At 34.2% G+C, this 18,098-nt stretch overlaps 3 protein-coding genes across 6 annotated transcripts; 2 read left to right on the top strand and 1 right to left on the bottom strand.

The window, feature by feature from the left end:
• Positions 1–791: 791 nt before the first annotated feature.
• On the top strand, positions 792–5,628 carry LOC110815257 (uncharacterized). The gene is made up of 2 exons (XM_022042951.2): positions 792–1,095; positions 4,239–5,628. The coding sequence occupies exon 2, from the start codon at positions 4,252–4,254 to the stop codon at positions 5,206–5,208; it is 957 nt and encodes a 318-aa protein (XP_021898643.1). The 5' UTR covers positions 792–1,095; positions 4,239–4,251; the 3' UTR covers positions 5,209–5,628.
• Positions 5,629–6,512: 884 nt separating this feature from the next.
• Positions 6,513–15,928, top strand: LOC110815256 (uncharacterized). 3 transcript variants are annotated; one of them, XR_002539799.2, is made up of 3 exons: positions 6,513–6,788; positions 6,907–7,040; positions 8,596–14,102. XR_002539799.2 is itself a non-coding variant. In XM_022042950.2 (3 exons), the coding sequence occupies exon 3, from the start codon at positions 14,137–14,139 to the stop codon at positions 15,133–15,135; it is 999 nt and encodes a 332-aa protein (XP_021898642.1). In that variant the 5' UTR covers positions 6,517–6,788; positions 6,907–7,040; positions 14,110–14,136; the 3' UTR covers positions 15,136–15,928. The 3 variants fall into 3 exon arrangements, 2 of the variants coding, with proteins under 2 accessions (XP_021898642.1, XP_021898641.1); XM_022042950.2 differs by lacking the exon at positions 8,596–14,102 and adding an exon at positions 14,110–15,928 and having other exon boundaries at positions 6,517–6,788; XM_022042949.2 differs by lacking the exon at positions 8,596–14,102 and adding an exon at positions 14,124–15,928 and having other exon boundaries at positions 6,518–6,788.
• A 429-nt stretch (positions 15,929–16,357) lies between these two features.
• On the bottom strand, positions 16,358–17,267 carry LOC148270476 (uncharacterized). Of its 2 annotated transcripts, none has more exons than XR_015821697.1 (3): positions 16,947–17,253; positions 16,668–16,847; positions 16,358–16,579 (listed from the first exon to the last, which is right to left on the bottom strand). XR_015821697.1 is itself a non-coding variant. In XM_088223027.1 (3 exons), the coding sequence occupies exons 1-3, from the start codon at positions 17,229–17,231 to the stop codon at positions 16,493–16,495; spliced, it is 543 nt and encodes a 180-aa protein (XP_088079153.1). In that variant the 5' UTR covers positions 17,232–17,267; the 3' UTR covers positions 16,358–16,492. The 2 variants fall into 2 exon arrangements, 1 of the variants encoding a protein (XP_088079153.1); XM_088223027.1 differs by having other exon boundaries at positions 16,358–16,570; positions 16,947–17,267.
• Positions 17,268–18,098: the final 831 nt, after the last annotated feature.

Genomic DNA, 18,098 nt, shown 5'->3' with positions numbered 1-18,098 from the left:
TTAGGTTATTTCGGCACTGTCACGGAAATGTATCTTTCATCAAATTCTTGGTGTGCAGAAAGACAGGAAGAATGCATGGAAGGGAAACAATGATACAGAAGAATGTGTGCTATTGCTTTATATGCTATTAGTGAACGGCAGGAGAATGGTAGCCATTAACAGGAGATGATCCACCCAAATAAAGGTTTATTGCACTAACTTGGCAGGTACATTTTTGATGAACTGACTCAAACAAATATTTGCACTCGAATATAAGCGCGAGCACGGGCACGCACACACACACACGCATATACTATCAGAAGGTCTAGATTCTTGAACATGAAGCGGAGAGCAAAAGAGGGTAACAATTGGTTTAAATTGTCCGGAGAGAGGCATTGATGTGGTAAATGTGAGAAATGCCATATCTAGTATGTGTTGAAAGAAAGAAAATCTTTTAGTGGGACTTCATGAATTTCAAAAATTTGACTTCTCATATTTAGTACCTAATTATAGTACGTAATGACATAAAAAAAAAGAACAAAATCATTATTTTAATTTTTGATCATATGTTATAAAATAAATGATAAGAAATAAAGTGTGTAATAATTCATATAACATAATTATTTTGAGGTAAAAATGTGAGATTTTTGTATTACAGTAAATCTTAGGAAAAATATAATTTGCTCATAAGGCCTGGCCCTCAGATTGTTTGAAACTGATTTGAGCAACAAGAACGCCTCGAGACGCACAATATACATTATACATATAGGAGCGTATAAATGTCCCGCAAAAATGACAACACAGTAACCATTCGACCAACTCTTCCGTACTCTTCGAGAAAAATAATTTCTTTTTTAATAAATAAAATTTTAAAAAAGTAAATCAAAATCCACAGGTGCAAGCAGCAATACAACGCAACCTGCGGCCTTCATAAGTGCCCGCGAAGATCGGTGCTCTTCCTCTCCATTTGCTCGCCAACCGCCTCTACGGTTTGCGTCCGGCCTTCATCTCATTTGTTGTCCTTTTAGCCAAACACTTCTCGGAACTCTTCCCCTCTCGAAGAATATCCTCTTTCCTTCTCACGATCCGAACTTTGCTACCGTTGTGATTTGTCACGTAAGTTGACTTCTCTGATTCTCGATCTCCATTTTATTATATTCTCTCTATCGCCCCATTTTCGGGCGTTTCTTTAGGTACTTTTTTTAAATAAATATGTATATATATATGTATATGTATGTATTATGTCCCGCTGCATGTTTTGATCGGGGGAGATATGATTTTGTGGTCGTATTTGTATTCGCCTTTAGCGTTTGCTTTACTGCTTTGATTTGTTGGTACGATTTCTTACTCTCCTGTAAGTTATCCCTTTCCCTACCGCAATTGTAGTCTTGATCTGAAATTGGCCTCCATTTTAACTTGCTTATAGCTTTACTTTGCGAGTTTTCGTGTTATTCAGCCTTAACTCATTTGATAATTTGGCTGGAAGATCTTTAGCTCGGATAAGGCGTATTTTAAATTAGGAAAAATAAAATGATGATTACTGTGAGTTTAACGAGTTTAGGTTCATCTCGAATTTATTTCTAAATTTAAAATTTTTGGTGGTAATAAATTTTTGCGCTCTTTCTCAACTTGGACTTTTTTTGGGCTTCGTTGATAACTTTGTAAATAGTTAAAGTTGACGATGGTATTCTGATTTTAGATATTCCTCGCCCAAATGTTGCTCTTAGAGAAAATGGCTGTCGAAACACAGGTCTAATTCTACTTTAAGCCTCTGCTTAATTGCAAACATCTAAGATTTCCTTAAGAATAACATGCTTTGAAAATTTTTAAAAAATGTTGCTCTTAAAGAAACCCCTCTTAGTTCGGATGGGAACTTGGTGTGAGAAATAAGCATTCCGTTATACAAGAAACATCATAGTTTTGTTGATATGTGAGCTAAATACAGAGCCTTGGTACTTGGCTTTGTTTATTTCTCTATTTCCCAGATGGGTTGATATGTAAGCATACAGTATAGGAAGATGCAATCCAAAATCATGTTTAAGAACTCATTAATCCTTTATATTGGAAAAAAAAAATGCATAATGGCAAGGGACCAAGAAGTGTCGCTTATATGTAAAGCTGAGGATGAAAAGGTCATAAAGAACCTAGGATGCGCTGTAGGAACATGGCTTTGTTTATTTCTCTATTTCCCAGATGGGTTGATATGTAAGCATACAGTATAGGAAGATGCAATCCAAAATCATGTTTAAGAACTCATTAATCCTTTATATTGGAAAAAAAAAATGCATAATGGCAAGGGACCAAGAAGCGCTTATATGTAAAGCTGAGGATGAAAAGGTCATAAAGAACCTAGGATGCGCTGTAGGAACATGGCAAAAAAAATATATATATATATTTTTTGTTTTGAGATAAAGGAACACAACAAAATATTAAGAGCTCAATAATCTCATTTGAACCCCAAGAAGGAGCAACAGGCCAGTGCATGAATCTTCCGTGAAAACTTTCCCAAAGGATGAAAGGATTTCATATTGTTTTATGATTTGTCTGATTACAAATTATTTGTCTTTCAGTTCCAAGTTGTGTATATAATTAGTGGATGCCTTTTTTCAGAGGGTGTTTGATATAGTTCGTCGCTTTTACTTCTTTGTACTTAGGGCTTAGATTTATCCTTCAGATTGAGTTTTTCTGTTTTCTCAACTCTGTCTTTTTGTGCAAGGAGATGCGTATATTTTACCAAAACAGAGCCTTATCCTTTTCCAGTTTTAAAGTTAGCAAATCAGATGAATGGTCTTGTGCCTATAAGAAAACTTTTCCTTTCCATCTTCCCTACCTCTTTCGATCAGGAGATTAATTTTTGCAATTGCAGTGTCTCCCCCATACGAGAAGCATGGGTTGCTCCTCCATCTCATTTAGAAATTCCAGTTATGATTTATCTGGATGTATTTTTTGGGTTCATGTTCTAGAATTTTACTTTTTGGTGGTTGTATCTTTGTGATTTTACCAACTAGGCTAGCAGTGTGTATGTAGTATCTAAAGGAATGATATGATTGCCGATCTTCATTTTTTTATCCTCTGAGCACTATATGGAGCCTGTGTATTGCTGTGTCTCAATAGTATGATGTTGTTTATCATGTAAGTTGTAACTTGTTCTCCATGTGCATCCATTAAAGTTCTTGTGCAGGCAGATCATTATTTAAAACCAAGAGTCACTTGATTCTTGGTGACAATGGGAGAACCTCACTAAGAAATCAGAACTTCAAAAAATATGTGAAGCAATGAATTTTCACTGACAGGTGGCTTCTGGCCAATGATTAGGTTAGGTGGGAGTCTGGGCCAAGGTAAGAGTGGTTGGAAAAAGAAGACAGAATATGTAAAAAAGATAATCGAACACATTCAACAATCTTAGTTACATTTCAAATGTCACATCTTAATCCATAAGCTGGTCCCTACAGTTCAATTGGTGAAAGCGTCTTTAGTTTCATATTCATTTTGGATGGAATGCAAAGCTAATATTTAGTCATGCAGTTGATTTCCATTTCGATAACCCGATTATTTAACTCTTCTATTTCATTGTTGCTTCAGTACAATCTCTTTTTGTTTTTTTTTTTTTCCCTGGGAGAGAGTTGCTTCAGTACGTTCTTGTCGCTAGAGGTGCTAAGTTCTGTTTTGTATTGGTAATGTAACATCCAAACTATTTTTTTCCAAGCAAGCACAATATTGATGCATTATATTTAAACTATCAAGCAACAATGCTTCCGTCCGTGTCTGTGCATCGTTGTGTTGACGTGACTTGTACATTTTTATCATAAGGTGAACAATACATTGAATTTGTTGGCTCATTGTTCTACCTTACACATTAGATGGGTCACTTGTACTCGGCAGATGAGGCCATTATCTGTACTGAATTTGTTGACCCATTGTTCAGCCTTATGCATTATATGGGTCACTTGCATTCTGCAGATGAGGCCATATTTGTACTGGCTTAGACACTTAAATGTTTTAACTTTGATATGTTGGCTCCTTATTGAAAAAAAAAACTTAATAAATAAGAAATAGACCCAAATCAAAGTATAGAAAAAATTCACTTGATTTATTCACCAAGTGTTTTAGCATGTCATTCTATTGCTACTTTCGTCATGAGATTGTGCAGAAGCTTTGATAAATGATTAATTTTTATTTATGGATTCTTTTTAGAATGAGCTGATCTCTATTTCTCGGTGTTTATCCATCAATCTATCTTAGATCTTCTTTTGTTTCAGATTTAATCTGCAAATGGCCAAAGTTAACATGGCAAGATGCAAGTCTACATCCCGACATCATAAGGTGACCCCATACTTGTTGCCTTCTTGCTCCCAAAAAGCTGCTAAGAAAGGTGATTCAAAGAAAAAATGTGGCAAAGCTGTGGAGAAGAAAGGTTGGGAAGGTGTGACGTGCTCTGTTTGCCTGGAGGTCCCTCACAATGCTGTGCTCCTCCTTTGTTCCTCTTATCACAAAGGATGCCGTCCTTTTATGTGTGCCACTAGTTGCCGCTTTTCTAATTGCCTTGAACAATATAAAAAGGCCTATACAAAAGTAACATCAATTGAGAGGGTACAGCAATGGAACAACTTAACAGATAATTCAAATGTGAGTTCTATAGGCAGCCCAGGCAATGAAGAGATGGAAGTGCCAGAGCTTCTATGCCCACTCTGTCGAGGTCAGGTGAAAGGTTGGACAGTTGTTGAAGCAGCTCGGAGATATCTCAATTTGAAAAAGAGAGCTTGCATGCAGGAGAAATGTTCATTTATTGGATCCTACAAGGAGCTCAGGAAGCATGTCAAGGCAAAGCATCCACTGGCACGGCCACGAGCTGTGGACCCTGCACTTGAAGAAAAATGGAAGAAGCTGGAGTGTGAAAGAGAGAGAAGTGATGTGATAAGTACGATTATGTCATCAACTCCTGGAGCTGTTGTATTGGGAGATTATGTGATTGAACCATTCCATGGCATTTATGAGGAAGAGTATGATTCAGAAGACTCTTTTAATGAGGACTATATCCATATGGAATCATTTGATCGAGGGCAGAGCAGTGTGCATTCACGCAATAGATATCGCCACCGTGATTTGGATGAGGATGGTTTTGCCTTTCATCACGTTCTCCCATCTCGCATTGTTTCTGCACCCAGTTTCCGCCCTATATTGTTTGCTAGGAGACGATGGATGCGAAGAGGAGTTAATGGTGGTCAGTAATTCTTATGGATGTTTTTGATAAAAAAATGGGTTCGCGCACTCTTCTAAAGTCTGGTGCTTTACATATGTTTTCTGATACTTACATGATCAGATGTATGTAGTAATTTGGTTTGTTACAGTTGACAAATTCAGTAGAATGTAGAAAAACAAGAAAAGAGAGCATCGTCCTGGGACGTTCTCATTCTTTTGAGGAGAACCAAAGCCGTTTTGGTCTTTAGTTCCTCATAGGCGAATGGACAAAGAATTTGACCACGCGTGTTGGTCAGTCGAACAGAGATAGAATGTTGAGAACATTCTTGTTATCTCCTTAGCATTTTGTATTCTTGTCTTCTTTCTGAATGATTCTCGATAATCTTTCTGATATATCTTGTATCATGTACAGTTCACAGAAAGAATTTGGCACTCTGGTGCAATTGATCATGTGTGTCGGTTTCAAACTGACCAAGAATTATTATTTTCTTGATCATCCTTTGCCGAAATTCTTCATTGATTATTCCAGACCTTTTTCACAGCCTAGTATGGTAAATCTTTCATCTGTAGCATACAAGATGAAGTGCCAAATGTACATATATTCAGTAGCGATTCTATATATTATGGATCAGAATAATGAAATGTCTTGATTTTAGCATAATCTAATCTGGAATCACATTCCAAATTACACCCAACAAGAAAGAAAATTACCCCCCTTGATTTTCATCCAATTAGGAGTAAAAAAAAAAAAATCCAACGGATTTCAATCTACATGTTGTTTGGGGTTGCACATAAAGGTGTAAGCAAAGCAACTTAAAACAATTGTATACTGATTTAGTAACATGATAAAAATTTATTTCTTGACGTTGGGTGGTACATAGAAATTACTATAATTTTCAAAATTAAATAAAAATATTTTACTTTATAATAAACTACTATGCACCTTCTCTTTCCTCACTTTATAATATACTAAAAATATTATACCCATAGGTAGAATGTAAAATTAAGCATAAATAAAGCAAAAAAAATTATTATTTTATTTATTTTTCACTGATAATATCAATTTTCTAGTAATATTTTGTGTTATTGATCATTCAATCTTTGTATTTTAATTTTTTTTAGCATAAAACAAATGATAAAAAAAAATGTAATTATTCGGAAAATATATTTTTAAATTAAAAAAAATTATGTTACAATAAATCTCAAGATAAAATATAATTTTTATTTAGGGCCTGGGCCTCTGATCGTGCAAAAAGTCATGGAGACGTGCAAGATAGATTAAAGTAAATGTATACGTATATACGTGTATATAAATATGGAGATAGTGCCGTAAAAATGACGACACAATAACCAAATCCTCCTCTTCTGTCATACTCTTCGAGGCAAACAGTCCCTTTTTTTTTTTTTTTGACAAAAAAGTAAATCAAAATCCATAGATGCAAGCGGCAACACAACGCAACCTGCGGACTTCCTAGTGCCCGCCAATATTGGTGCCGCCCGCCTCTTCGGCTTGCTTCTGCGACCAAACACTTCTCTGAACTCTTTCTTCTCGAACAATAGGCTCTTTCCCTCTAACCGGTCTAAACTTGGCTAGCGAAGTGATTTCTTAGGTAATTTGACATCTCTGATTCTCGATCTCCATTTTACTTTTGGTTATCTCTTTCGCCCCGTTTTCGGGCCTTTTCTTCAGTGCTTTTTTACAATATATATATATATATGTATATACAGGCGCACATAAATATATGTTAGTTTCCGCTGCATGTATTGATCGGAGGTGATTGGATTTTTTCGGTCGTACTTGTGTTCGGCTCTAGGGTTTGCTTTGCTGCTTTGATTCGTTGCGTACAATTCCTCACTCTCCTGTAAGTTACCTCTTTCCTTACCGCAATTGTAATCCTGATCTGAAATTGGATTCCATTTTTAACTTGCTTGCGGGCTTTATTTTGCGAGTTTTCGTGTTATTCTTCTCTTAAACTCATTTAATGTTTTGGCTGGAAGATGGTTAGCTCAGATAATTGCTGTGTTTAAGTTAGGAAAATAAAACGATGATTAATGCGAGTTTAACGAGTTTAGGTTCATCTCGAATTTATTTCTACATTTGAGATTTTCATGACAATAAATTTCTGTACTCTTTCACAATTTGGACTCTGTTTGGGCTTCGTTGATAACTTTGGAAATAGTTAAGGTTGATAGTGGCATTCTGATCTTATATATTCTTTGCCCAAAAAGACTCACACTCTGCTTGGATCCTAGTAAATGATAGGATTTTAATGTATTATGAAAAAGTCATATTTATTTCCAACTTCTAATGGTAATAAACGGTATCTAACCGATAAATTTGATATGAATTTTAAAATCACCGTGGTATGTGAATGACATGTTATTTTTCTTCTATTTATATTTTCATATAATATATTTAATTTTATTTTTATTCTCACAATTTATTATTTATTTATTAAATATAAAAATTTAATTTATAATAATTATTTATTTAAATATAAATATAATTATATCAGTAAATAATGTAATTTTTTTTTAATATATTTTTTACTATTACATAAATAGATAGAAATAAATTAGTAATTTGACTGAAAATACAATCATATCATTCTACCATCAAAAAAAAAAAATATACCATTAACATACATTAATATACAATCATCCAAACATAAAAAAATTTTGCTATCACCATTTTATGTCATTGCTATCCAATTACTGCCATTACCATATATTAATTAATCATCACTAAAATTTATCCAAACAGAACGTTAGTCGCATTGGAAATTGAAGTAAGGATTTCCAACTTTACCAATTCGGGTGTGACTCCACCGTTGATTAAATTTTTTTTCCTATAATCACGTGCAATATTGACTTAATCTTGTGTGATCATATTATTCTCGAACATAAGGAAGTTTTCTCATTCTGTCAAAAGTCTGGTGCAACTTTGAAAATATCAGAAACCAGTGAGATTTCTTGAGAACAAAAGCTTAATGGAGGTTTTGGATTTGTTTGTTGATAATTTTTTTTTGAAATAAAAAAAAATACCTATTAGTTTTATTGGGAAACATGGGTGCTTAAGAGCTCATTGGGAAACTTAGATCACCTTTGACTGCAAATATAGTGACAAATGCACACTCGGATTTCCTTAGGAGTAGCATGTTTTGAAATTTTGAAAGGCTATGTTGCTCATAAAGAAATCACTACTAGTTAGGAAGAGAACTTGGTGTGAGTAACAAGCATTCAATCATAGATCATTTGGAACATCATAGTTTTATTGATATGTGAGCTAAATACAGAACCTTGTGACTTGGCTTTATTTATTTATTTATTTCCTGGATGGGCTAATATATGACCATACAATATGGGAAAATGCAATCCCAATTCGTGCTTAAGAGCTCATTAATCACTTTATTTTAGAAGGCGGAAGTATGTATAATGCCAAAGGACCAAGGAGTGCTGCCTATACAGAAAGCTGGGGATGAACAGATGGTGTGCAGAATCTAGGATATACACACGGGGTACATGAAAAAATATTAAAAGCTCATTAGAACTGTTGTGAAGCACAAGAAAAAGGAGCAGAAGGCCAGTACATGAATCTTCCATGAAAAGCTTTCCTAAAGAATTGAAAGGATTTCATATTGTTTTCCATTTGTCTAATCACGAAGTTTTTGTCCTTCAGTTTCAAGTTGCATTGTGTATATAATTATGAGATGCTTTTTCTAAAGGGGTTTGAGATAGTTTCATGAGCGTTAGCTTTTGTACTAAGAGCTTAGATTTATGCTTCAGATAGAAATTTTCTTTTTTCTCCAATTCTTCATTTAATGCAAGGACATGTATGTATTTTTCCCAAAAAGAGCCTTTTCCTTTTTCAAACTAAAGTTCCTAGTAACTCCTTCAATCTCTCTCTCCCTCTCTTTCCCAATTCTCTTTTTGTGGCGGTGTATATCTGTGAAGTAATTTAGTTAGGTAACGATGTTGGGCCTATAAAAGAACTTTTCATCCCTGTCTATGCCACCTGTTTTTGTGAAGGGATTAATCTTCTAAAATTTGAGCATTTTCCCCATATTTTTGTTATGTTTCCTGGGGAAGCCTGGGTTGCTCCTACATCTCATTTTAAAATTCCAGTTATAAGTTATTTGGCTGTATTTTTTGGGTCGATCGTCAAGAATTGTCTTTTATGGTAGTTGTATCTTTTTTATTTTGCCACCTGGTCAACCAGCGTTTATATAGCATCATTAAAGGAATAATATTATAGTTGGTCTTCATTGTTTTGACTTTTTAGCACTATTTGCTGCCTATATATTGCTGTGCCTCAATGGTATGATGTTTGACATGTAAGTTGTAACTTTGTTCTCAATGTGGATCCATTAAAGTTCTTGCGCAGGCAAATAATATTTTAAACCAACAGCCACTTGGTTCTTGGTGACATTTGGGGAACCTTACTAAGAAATCAGGACTTCAACAAACATGTGAAGCAGTGAATTTCACTGTCAGGTGGCTGCTGGCCAATGCATGCAATGGGGCGGGTTAGGTTAGGTGGGAGCCTGGGGCAAGGTAAGAGTGGTTGGAAAATGAAGACAGAAATGAAATGAAAAATAATAGTGCATCATTCAGTCTGTCTTAGTTACATATTAAATGTCACATTTATCCTTCATGTGCATTAAATAAGCTGGTATCTACAGATCAATTGGCAAAAAAGTTTTTATTTACATATTCATTTTGGATAGGATGCAAAGATAAAATTTATTCGTTACGTAAATGTAGTTGATCTTTCATATTCATGACTCAATTATTTAACTCTTCTGTTTCTTTTGTTGCTTCAGTATATTCTTCTTTTCTTCCTGGGAGCGGGTTCCTATACGTTCCTGTCATTACAGGTCTTAAGTTTTGTATCATATTGCTGCTGTCTCACATCCAAACTATTGTCTCTCGGCAATAATGATATAGGAAAATCAGGGTTATTTACCTACTTAGGGATTTGGGCTAAAAACCTAGACGCCACACATAGTACACCTGGAGTTTTTACACATTACATGCAAGTTTTAAACTGTTTGGTTGCATCACATAATTGAGTACTGAGAAATTCTCAAAGTATTTATTGCATAACTGAATGATAATTTGAAGGAGATTATAAAGGTATTTATAAGAGTGTCAAATAAGAAGCCTTTGACTGGCATTATTGAGCTCTATCATAACCGGGAAGCTTTTATCTCTAGCAACTAGAAAATAATTGTTTGCTTGTCTTTTTTTATTCTTTTGCTTTTCCTTGAGCTTTAAATGGAGGATGTCTCATTCTCCTTTGTTGTATTATTATTTTTGTCTTTCCGTCTTTAATAATATTTCTTCTTTTATAAGAAAAAAAGGGTTCCAAATAAGACCTTCCCAAGTAGGATTAGGCTATGAAATACTGAGACTCATAAAATTAGGAATAATACTGTTAATAAGATAGAAAATATCAATGCTAATAAGACTAGAGAGAATACTATGACTCAAATAGGAAAACTAAATATTAATACAAATAAAATCTTAAAGTTACTAAAACTATAATAACTGGGTCATAAATAGTATAGAAATTTTATATTTAATAGGATTATAATTTCTAATCCATTTAAGTAATCTATAGCTAATCCATTCTGTATCTCGCTTGGAGAAAAATTAAATACGAGCTTTAAAGTGGTGAATGGTGTAAAACATTAATCTTCAATCTTCCCCATGAGAATTGAACAAACTGTGTGCTTTGCCATTCTCTTCAGTGCCAACATAATATAGAAACATAATACTATGACTCAAAGATGAAGTTGCCATATTGATCAGTTTGTGCTTCAACTTCATCTTTGAGTTGAAAATCAATGGACCCATTTGTTGGCTTCACTTCCTTCTTGCATTGGATTTTCATAGGATTTTTACGAGGGAGTGAAAGGTCTTGAATAAACTTGTAGTCTTTACTCTTAAGAAAAGATGATAGTTCTTCTCGTTCTTCAACTTCAATAGTCTCTTTCTCTTTATCTTTTTCATTGACTGTAAATTATTTTGGATGTTCATATTTACTCATTTTTCTGTAGTAATAGGTTTCAGAACTATATTTTTTATGACAACCATAAAATAATAAGTATTGGTAGTCTTGTTATACCGAACAAGTCAATCATAAATCAATGTCGACTTAGAAGAACATGTGTGAACATCATAGGAATTACGTAACACAAGGTTGAATCAGTGTAGGTAACATGACGAATAAAAAAAAGACCTCACTAAGATATTAAAATACTTAGTGAGGGGTCGGAGGGGTTGGCAGCTTGGTAATGGTGAGGATATTAGTTTTTGGGAGGATGAATGGATGGGAAGTTTTAAACTCAAAGATCGTTTTAAAGAATTTTTGATATTGCTAGCGATAAGGAGGTGAGGGTGAAGGACATGTATGAAAATATGGGTGAAGGGAAGGCTTGGAATGTGAAAGTTACTAGAAACCTGTAGGATTGGGAAATCAATGAATATTGCAACCTGCTTTTGGTTTTGGGCAGCATGAAAGTGAAAGAAACAAGGGATAAAAGAGTGTGGACGCCTGATGAGAAAAATGGTTTTTCTGTGAAATCGATGTACAATTTTCTGGGCACAAATGTTAGAAATATTATCATTTCAGCACCCTTTAAACGGATCTGAAAAAGTGGGACTCCTCCTAGGATGGCTTTTTTTACGTGGGAAGCCGCTAAAGAATGCATTTTGACAATAGATATGCTGAAAAGAAGAGGTAATGCCATGGTTAATAGATGCTACCTGTGCAAATCGTGTGAGGAGACATGCAACCATCTACTTCTGTGGTGCTCGACGACCTACAGCATCTGGAATTCTGTTTTGGGTTTGCTGGGATTAAGTTGGGTTATGGCTGAAAGTGTGAGTAAAGAGTTGTGGGCTTGGACAGGTTATTGTAAGAAGAAAAAATATTTGTTACTTATTCCACTAACTATTTTTTGGGTTGTGTGGAACGAAAAAAATGTGAGAGCTTTTGAGGGTATCGAGACTAATATTACAAACATTAAAGATATGTGGATTTATACTTTTGGTTCTATTTTGTTAGATCATAACATTAGATATTGGGATGATTTTGGTTGGGTCATGAACCACTTAATAGACTTGTAATATATACTTTGTACATGGACGGTACTCTTTTGATACCTTTGTGAATAATATTTCTTATCTTATATTTCAAAAAAAAAATATTATTCGTCCAACCTAGTCTGTATTGTTGCTAATGCAGTTGTATTGGAAGATTGATTTGTCCAACTGTAGGAATTGAAATAAGATTCTTCCCACAATTCTCATGAATGACAAGTTTCTTACTTTTATTTTCACAACGGGCTAGAGTTTAAAATTTTGGAGAATGCTTCCGATCTTCCTTCTTGGTCGTGCTCGATTATACCAAGAAAGACTTCTCAAATTTACATTCTCCAAGCGATGACTCGTTTTCTTCTTTAGGATTCAACGTTTAAGATTTTTTTATCACACTTAACTTTGTGAAGAGAATTGCAATGATGATAAGAGCAGATAAAAATACCTAGGAATCATTATGAACTGCTGAAAACTGGTATAGAAGGGAAAAATTGATATGGGTGAATCAATTTGGTCAAACTGGTTAAAAAGGTCATAACAAAGAACAAATCTGTAGCGCCCACTTGCAGATCAGACGTGTGAGGTCGAACTTCCAGTGAAGTGCGAGCTTTGATCAATTAACTTAACTGTAGGTGGGGGTTGCAGATCAGGTAGCAGTGTGAAACATGACTATGCAGAAATATGGGATCAAGAGAGGCCGCATCTGGGAGTACTTGTGCTGGCAAAGTGGTGTGTTTTCAGTGGAGTTTTGTTGCGAGGCTTTCAGTTTTTGTCGATTGAGGTTTTCGGAGGTTGATGGTAGGGGCTCTGTTATTCACTACTGTGTGGTTGCTAGAATTATCGGCAGTTTTAGGACTTCTGTGTCTGTGTTTTGTTCCCAGATGAGTTCGGAACTAGTTGGATGTAGAGTTTTGAGATTTTAGAGTGTGGGGATTTCTTTAGCTCTGATATCAACTAATGTAGGACAAACTGGGAATAAATAATGTAGAGATTTGGGGTTAAAATCTTAGATGTCACTCCTATCAGACCTAGGGTTTTAGAGATTATATCTAACAAGTCTTGAATTTCATACTTGAAATATTGAGAAGTTATCAAAGCATGTTATTGAATAACTGAATGATGATCTCAAGGGTATTGAAAGGTCTTTAGGCAGTATCAAGTAAGTCTTTCTTGAGTACGGTTAGACTAATAAATATTAAGACTAGTAAGATTAGGAATATTGCTACTGAATAGGAAATATTAATACTAACAAAATTAGAAGTAATATTACTAGTACAAATAGGGAAAAATAAGTACTAATAAAATAAAATCTTGAAGTTACTAAAACTACAATAGTAAACTCCTTAATTGTGTAAAAGTTTTGTATTCAATAATTACGATTTGTAGTCTATTCTGCATCAAATCATGCTTTTTCTATCCATGTGTGTATGCACACTCCTGTAAGGACTTGACTTGCACATTTATTTAACAAATAATGCTTGCTACATTGAACTTAATGATGCGTTTTCCAACCTTATGCATTGGATGGGTCACTTGTACTCTGCAGATGAGGGTGAGGCCATAACCTGTACTGGCTTAGGCGTATAAATGTTAACTTTCATTTATTGACCCCTTATTGAAATGAATTATCAAAAATACTAATAAACCAAAACGAAGGGTCACAAAAAATTTCAGTTGTTTATCTACCCCCATTTAGCATGTAATTTAATCACTTATTTGGTGTAAAAATTTCACAGAAGCTTAATAAACAATTAATTTTATTTGTGTATTCTTTTTAGAATGAACTGATCTTTCTATTTCCTCTGTTTACCTATCAATCCATCTTAGTTCTCTTGTTTTAGATTTAATCTGCAAATGGCCAAAGGTAATGTGGCAAGATGCAAGTCGAGGACCCGATGTCACAAGGTGAAACCATATTTGTTGTCTTCTTGCTCCAAGAAAGCAGTTAAAAAAGGCGATTCGAAGAACAAATGCACTAAAGCTGTGGAGAAGAAAGATTGGGAAGGTGTCACCTGCTCTGTTTGTCTGGAGTCCCCTCACAATGCTGTGCTTCTCCTTTGTTCCTCTTATCACAAAGGATGCCGTCCTTATATGTGTGCCACCAGTTGCCGTTTCTCTAATTGCCTTGAACAATATAAAAAGGCTTACATGAAAGTAACATCAATTGAAAGAGTACAGCAATGGAACAGTTCAGCAGATAATTCAAATATGAGTTTTACAGGCATCACAGGCAATGAAAAGATGGAAGTGCCCGAGCTTTTATGCCCACTCTGTCGAGGCCAGGTGAAAGGTTGGACAGTTGTTGAAGCAGCTCGGAGGTATCTCAATTCCAAAAAGAGAGCTTGCATGCAGGAGAAGTGTTCATTTGTTGGATCCTACAAGGAGCTTAGGAATCATGTCAAGGCAAAGCACCCACTGGCACGACCAAGAGCTGTGGACCCTGCACTTGAAGAAAAATGGAAGAAGCTGGAGTGTGAAAGAGAGAGAAGTGATGTGATAAGTATGATTATGTCATCAACTCCTGGAGCACTAGTGTTCGGAGACTATGTGATTGAACCATTCCATGACATTTATGAAGATGAGTATGATTCAGAAGACTCTTTTGGTGATGATTATTTCCATCTAGAATCATTTGATCGAGCACAGAGTAGCATGCATTCACACAACCGATATCGCCACTATGATTTGAATGATGACAGTTTTGCCTATCATCACATTGTCCCTTCGTCTGTTTCTACACCCAGTTTTGACCCAGTGCTATTGGCAAGAAGCTCTGTTGCTGCACCCAATTTCCACCCGGTTTTGTTGGCAAGGAGACGATGGATGCGAAGAGGAGGTAACAGTGGTCAGTAATTCTCATACCTGGGCTTGATGAAAAAGGGGTTCCCAAACTCTTCCATAGCTAGGTGCTTTGCATATGTTTTCTGGTACTGGCATGATCAAATATATGCTGTCATCTGGTTTAGTTTAGTTTACTACAGTTTTTTGGATTCCATAGAATGTAGAAAAGCTAGTAAAGTGAGCATGGGTCGTAGAAGTTCTCATTCTTTTCAGCAGAATCAAAGCCCTTTTAGTTTTTAGTTCCTCATAGGTGTATGGACTAGGAATTTGAACGTCTAGTGGCCAGTTGAACAGAGAGAGAATGTTGAAAACATTCTTCTTTCTCCTTGACATTTTTTTCCATTGTCTTCTTTTGAATGATTCTCCATGAACTGTCATATCATGTACAGTTTTAAAAAAGGGTTTGGCACTTTGTAGGCAATTGATTAGATGTGTCCTAATTGCGGCCATGAGTTTGCAACTATCCATTTCAAACTTGGTGAGAGGATTATTATCTTGGTCATCCTTTTTCATGATTCTGTCTCTTGATAAGTGTTTCACTAAAGCAAGGGATGTCATGGTAATGCTCTTCAGTGATTAAAACCAAAGCCTTTCCTGGCCTAGTATGGTAAATTTCGCCTCTGTAGCACACAAAATGAAGTGCTAAATTTACGAATACTGTTTTCTTATGCTGATGTCGGCAATGTTGTAATGGTCCTTTTCTTCCAAAGAGTAGAAGATTGTTTTTTTTTTTTTTGAAAAAGACAAACAATACAGATCCTCATTATTCATTCGGTCATTGGATAAATTTCAATATCTTGAACGAGTAGAGAGCCTAACATTTTAAATATAAATATATGTATATATTTTTTGAGTTTTAACTCCTAGCTTTTCTTATTGCAAATTGCTTTCTTCTTTCAACATTTTTCATGTACGCATGAAAAGCTTTTTAGTCTCGGAATTTGAAGTTGCACTTTCATCCCATAGAACACTTCAAATTGGATCTATGGGATGAAAATATACAAATTTACTCCAAATGAGATTTTCTCAATAACTAAATAAAAGACGATTTGTATTTTTTTTTTTTAATTGAAGCATGTAAAGAGAAATACATATATATATTGTTGTACTGGTCTCAATAGTGTTTGATACGTTCAAAGCTTTGATTTTATCTCATAACAAACATTCTCCCAACAATCCTAAGAACAGGAGAAAATAGAGGATCTTTCATAACTTTGGGTAACAGAAACCAAAATAAAGAGGTAAAAACATTGATTTCAACAATATTTAATTGCATCGTAGATTAAATTACATGCAACAGTGAAGAAAATTTCTCTACTTGATGGTAACCTCGCCAGAGGATTTAATCTTAAAAAGATAAAAGAGCTTCCTACCTAATGACAACCTCCCCTCCGTTTTTGCACCCGCAACTAAAAGAGAACACCTTCAACATATGTTTTAACTTTTCCTGCAAGAACTAAAACATATACAATGTCAACAAATAACTCTTTAAGAAAGAATTTAAATTAATAACAAAAAATGAGGAAGTTAATTAAGAAATATACACAGAGGCGATCATTGGTTCGTTTATTGCTGGTTTTCTTCTTATTGTGCAAGCATTCGACAACTTCTGTTTCCAAAGGCTCATAGTTGTAGTTATATTCCCATGATTTGTTTCCACGTTGAAAGACATTTCGGAACGAAAACTGCTTTCTTGTTGGCATAGTACTCCACCATTTCCTCTTCTGTAATTACCCATTTTAAATGGAATGATGAAATCCTATTTTTCTTGATAAAGACAAATACATTGCATAATATTGAATACAAAGAAAAATAAAACTTGCCTTGTTAGGTTTGATGCTTGTGTCTTTTCTAAGCTCGGGAAGAGTTGATGCAGTAGTTCTCATGTCTCGTGCAAAGACCAAGAGCTTTGCCCGGCGATCACAACTAGTCGTAGCTTGGTGGATTTTGAGATATGGGTTCGGTTTGACCTGCTTCATGACTTTATGTTCTTTACTTGATCGACAAGTAGTAGGCGATTCGACGTACGAAGTAATGATGACTCCATACTTCTGATTATCTTTTTTAATCTTGCCATTCTCATCTTTCTTCCCACCTTGTCTGTTCATACTTTAATATTTGATGGTTTTATTACTTTGTAGATTCATAAATCTGAACAACAGTGTGCGACAAAAAAAAAAGGATTTCTCAAATTAAAAATTCTCAAATTACAAATATATATAATTAAAAAGGGGAGAGATAAGTCCGCATTAATTAAAAAAAAAAAAAAAAAAAACTATTTTTTGTTGCTTGAAAGTTTCTTTATGTGCCTACATTTTATAATTATTAATATTACGTAATCAACCAATTTAGTATTGAAATCTTTTGTTGTATATGTTTAAAGAAATAAGTATTTGCATAAAAATATTATGTATTTTTATTAAATATTATCTTCAATGAGAACTTAAAAGTTTTATTTGTATAAATAATTAATACGATTAATACCCTTACAATACATATTAATTTAGTAAATTCTTAAATTTAATTGTTAGATCGGAATTAATATGAAGATTTGCAAAATAATCCATAATTGGTTAGTTTATTTGCTATTTGATGTTGTCTGGTAGTATATGTTGCCGTGATATTTGGAAATATAACCAGAAAACAGTTTTAAAAGATTGAATTGTGCTTTTTCTAAAGTTTTAATTTTTTTTTTCTAATATTTACAGCAGGAAAAAAAAAAGTCAATCTTTCTCTAAAAGAATTCGATTTTGGACTTGATTTATAAATCAATTTTATTTATTAATAATGACCTTTATACCTTATTTGGATAAATTTTAATGATGGTAATTAATGATAATAACACACTGCATATTAATGTATGTTAATGATATATTTTTATTTGGATAATAGGATAATATGATTTTATTTTCAGTCAAATTATTAATTTATCAATAATTATTATATATAATAGTAAATTGTATATAAAAAGTATA

Source organism: Carica papaya, chromosome 1, assembly GCF_054855325.1.
Source record: "Carica papaya isolate Zhongbai chromosome 1, ASM5485532v1, whole genome shotgun sequence".
NCBI classification, from domain to species: Eukaryota; Viridiplantae; Streptophyta; class Magnoliopsida; order Brassicales; family Caricaceae; genus Carica; species Carica papaya.
The sequence above is the reverse complement of the archived record's forward strand: the minus strand, read 5'-3'. Positions and strand labels throughout refer to the sequence as shown.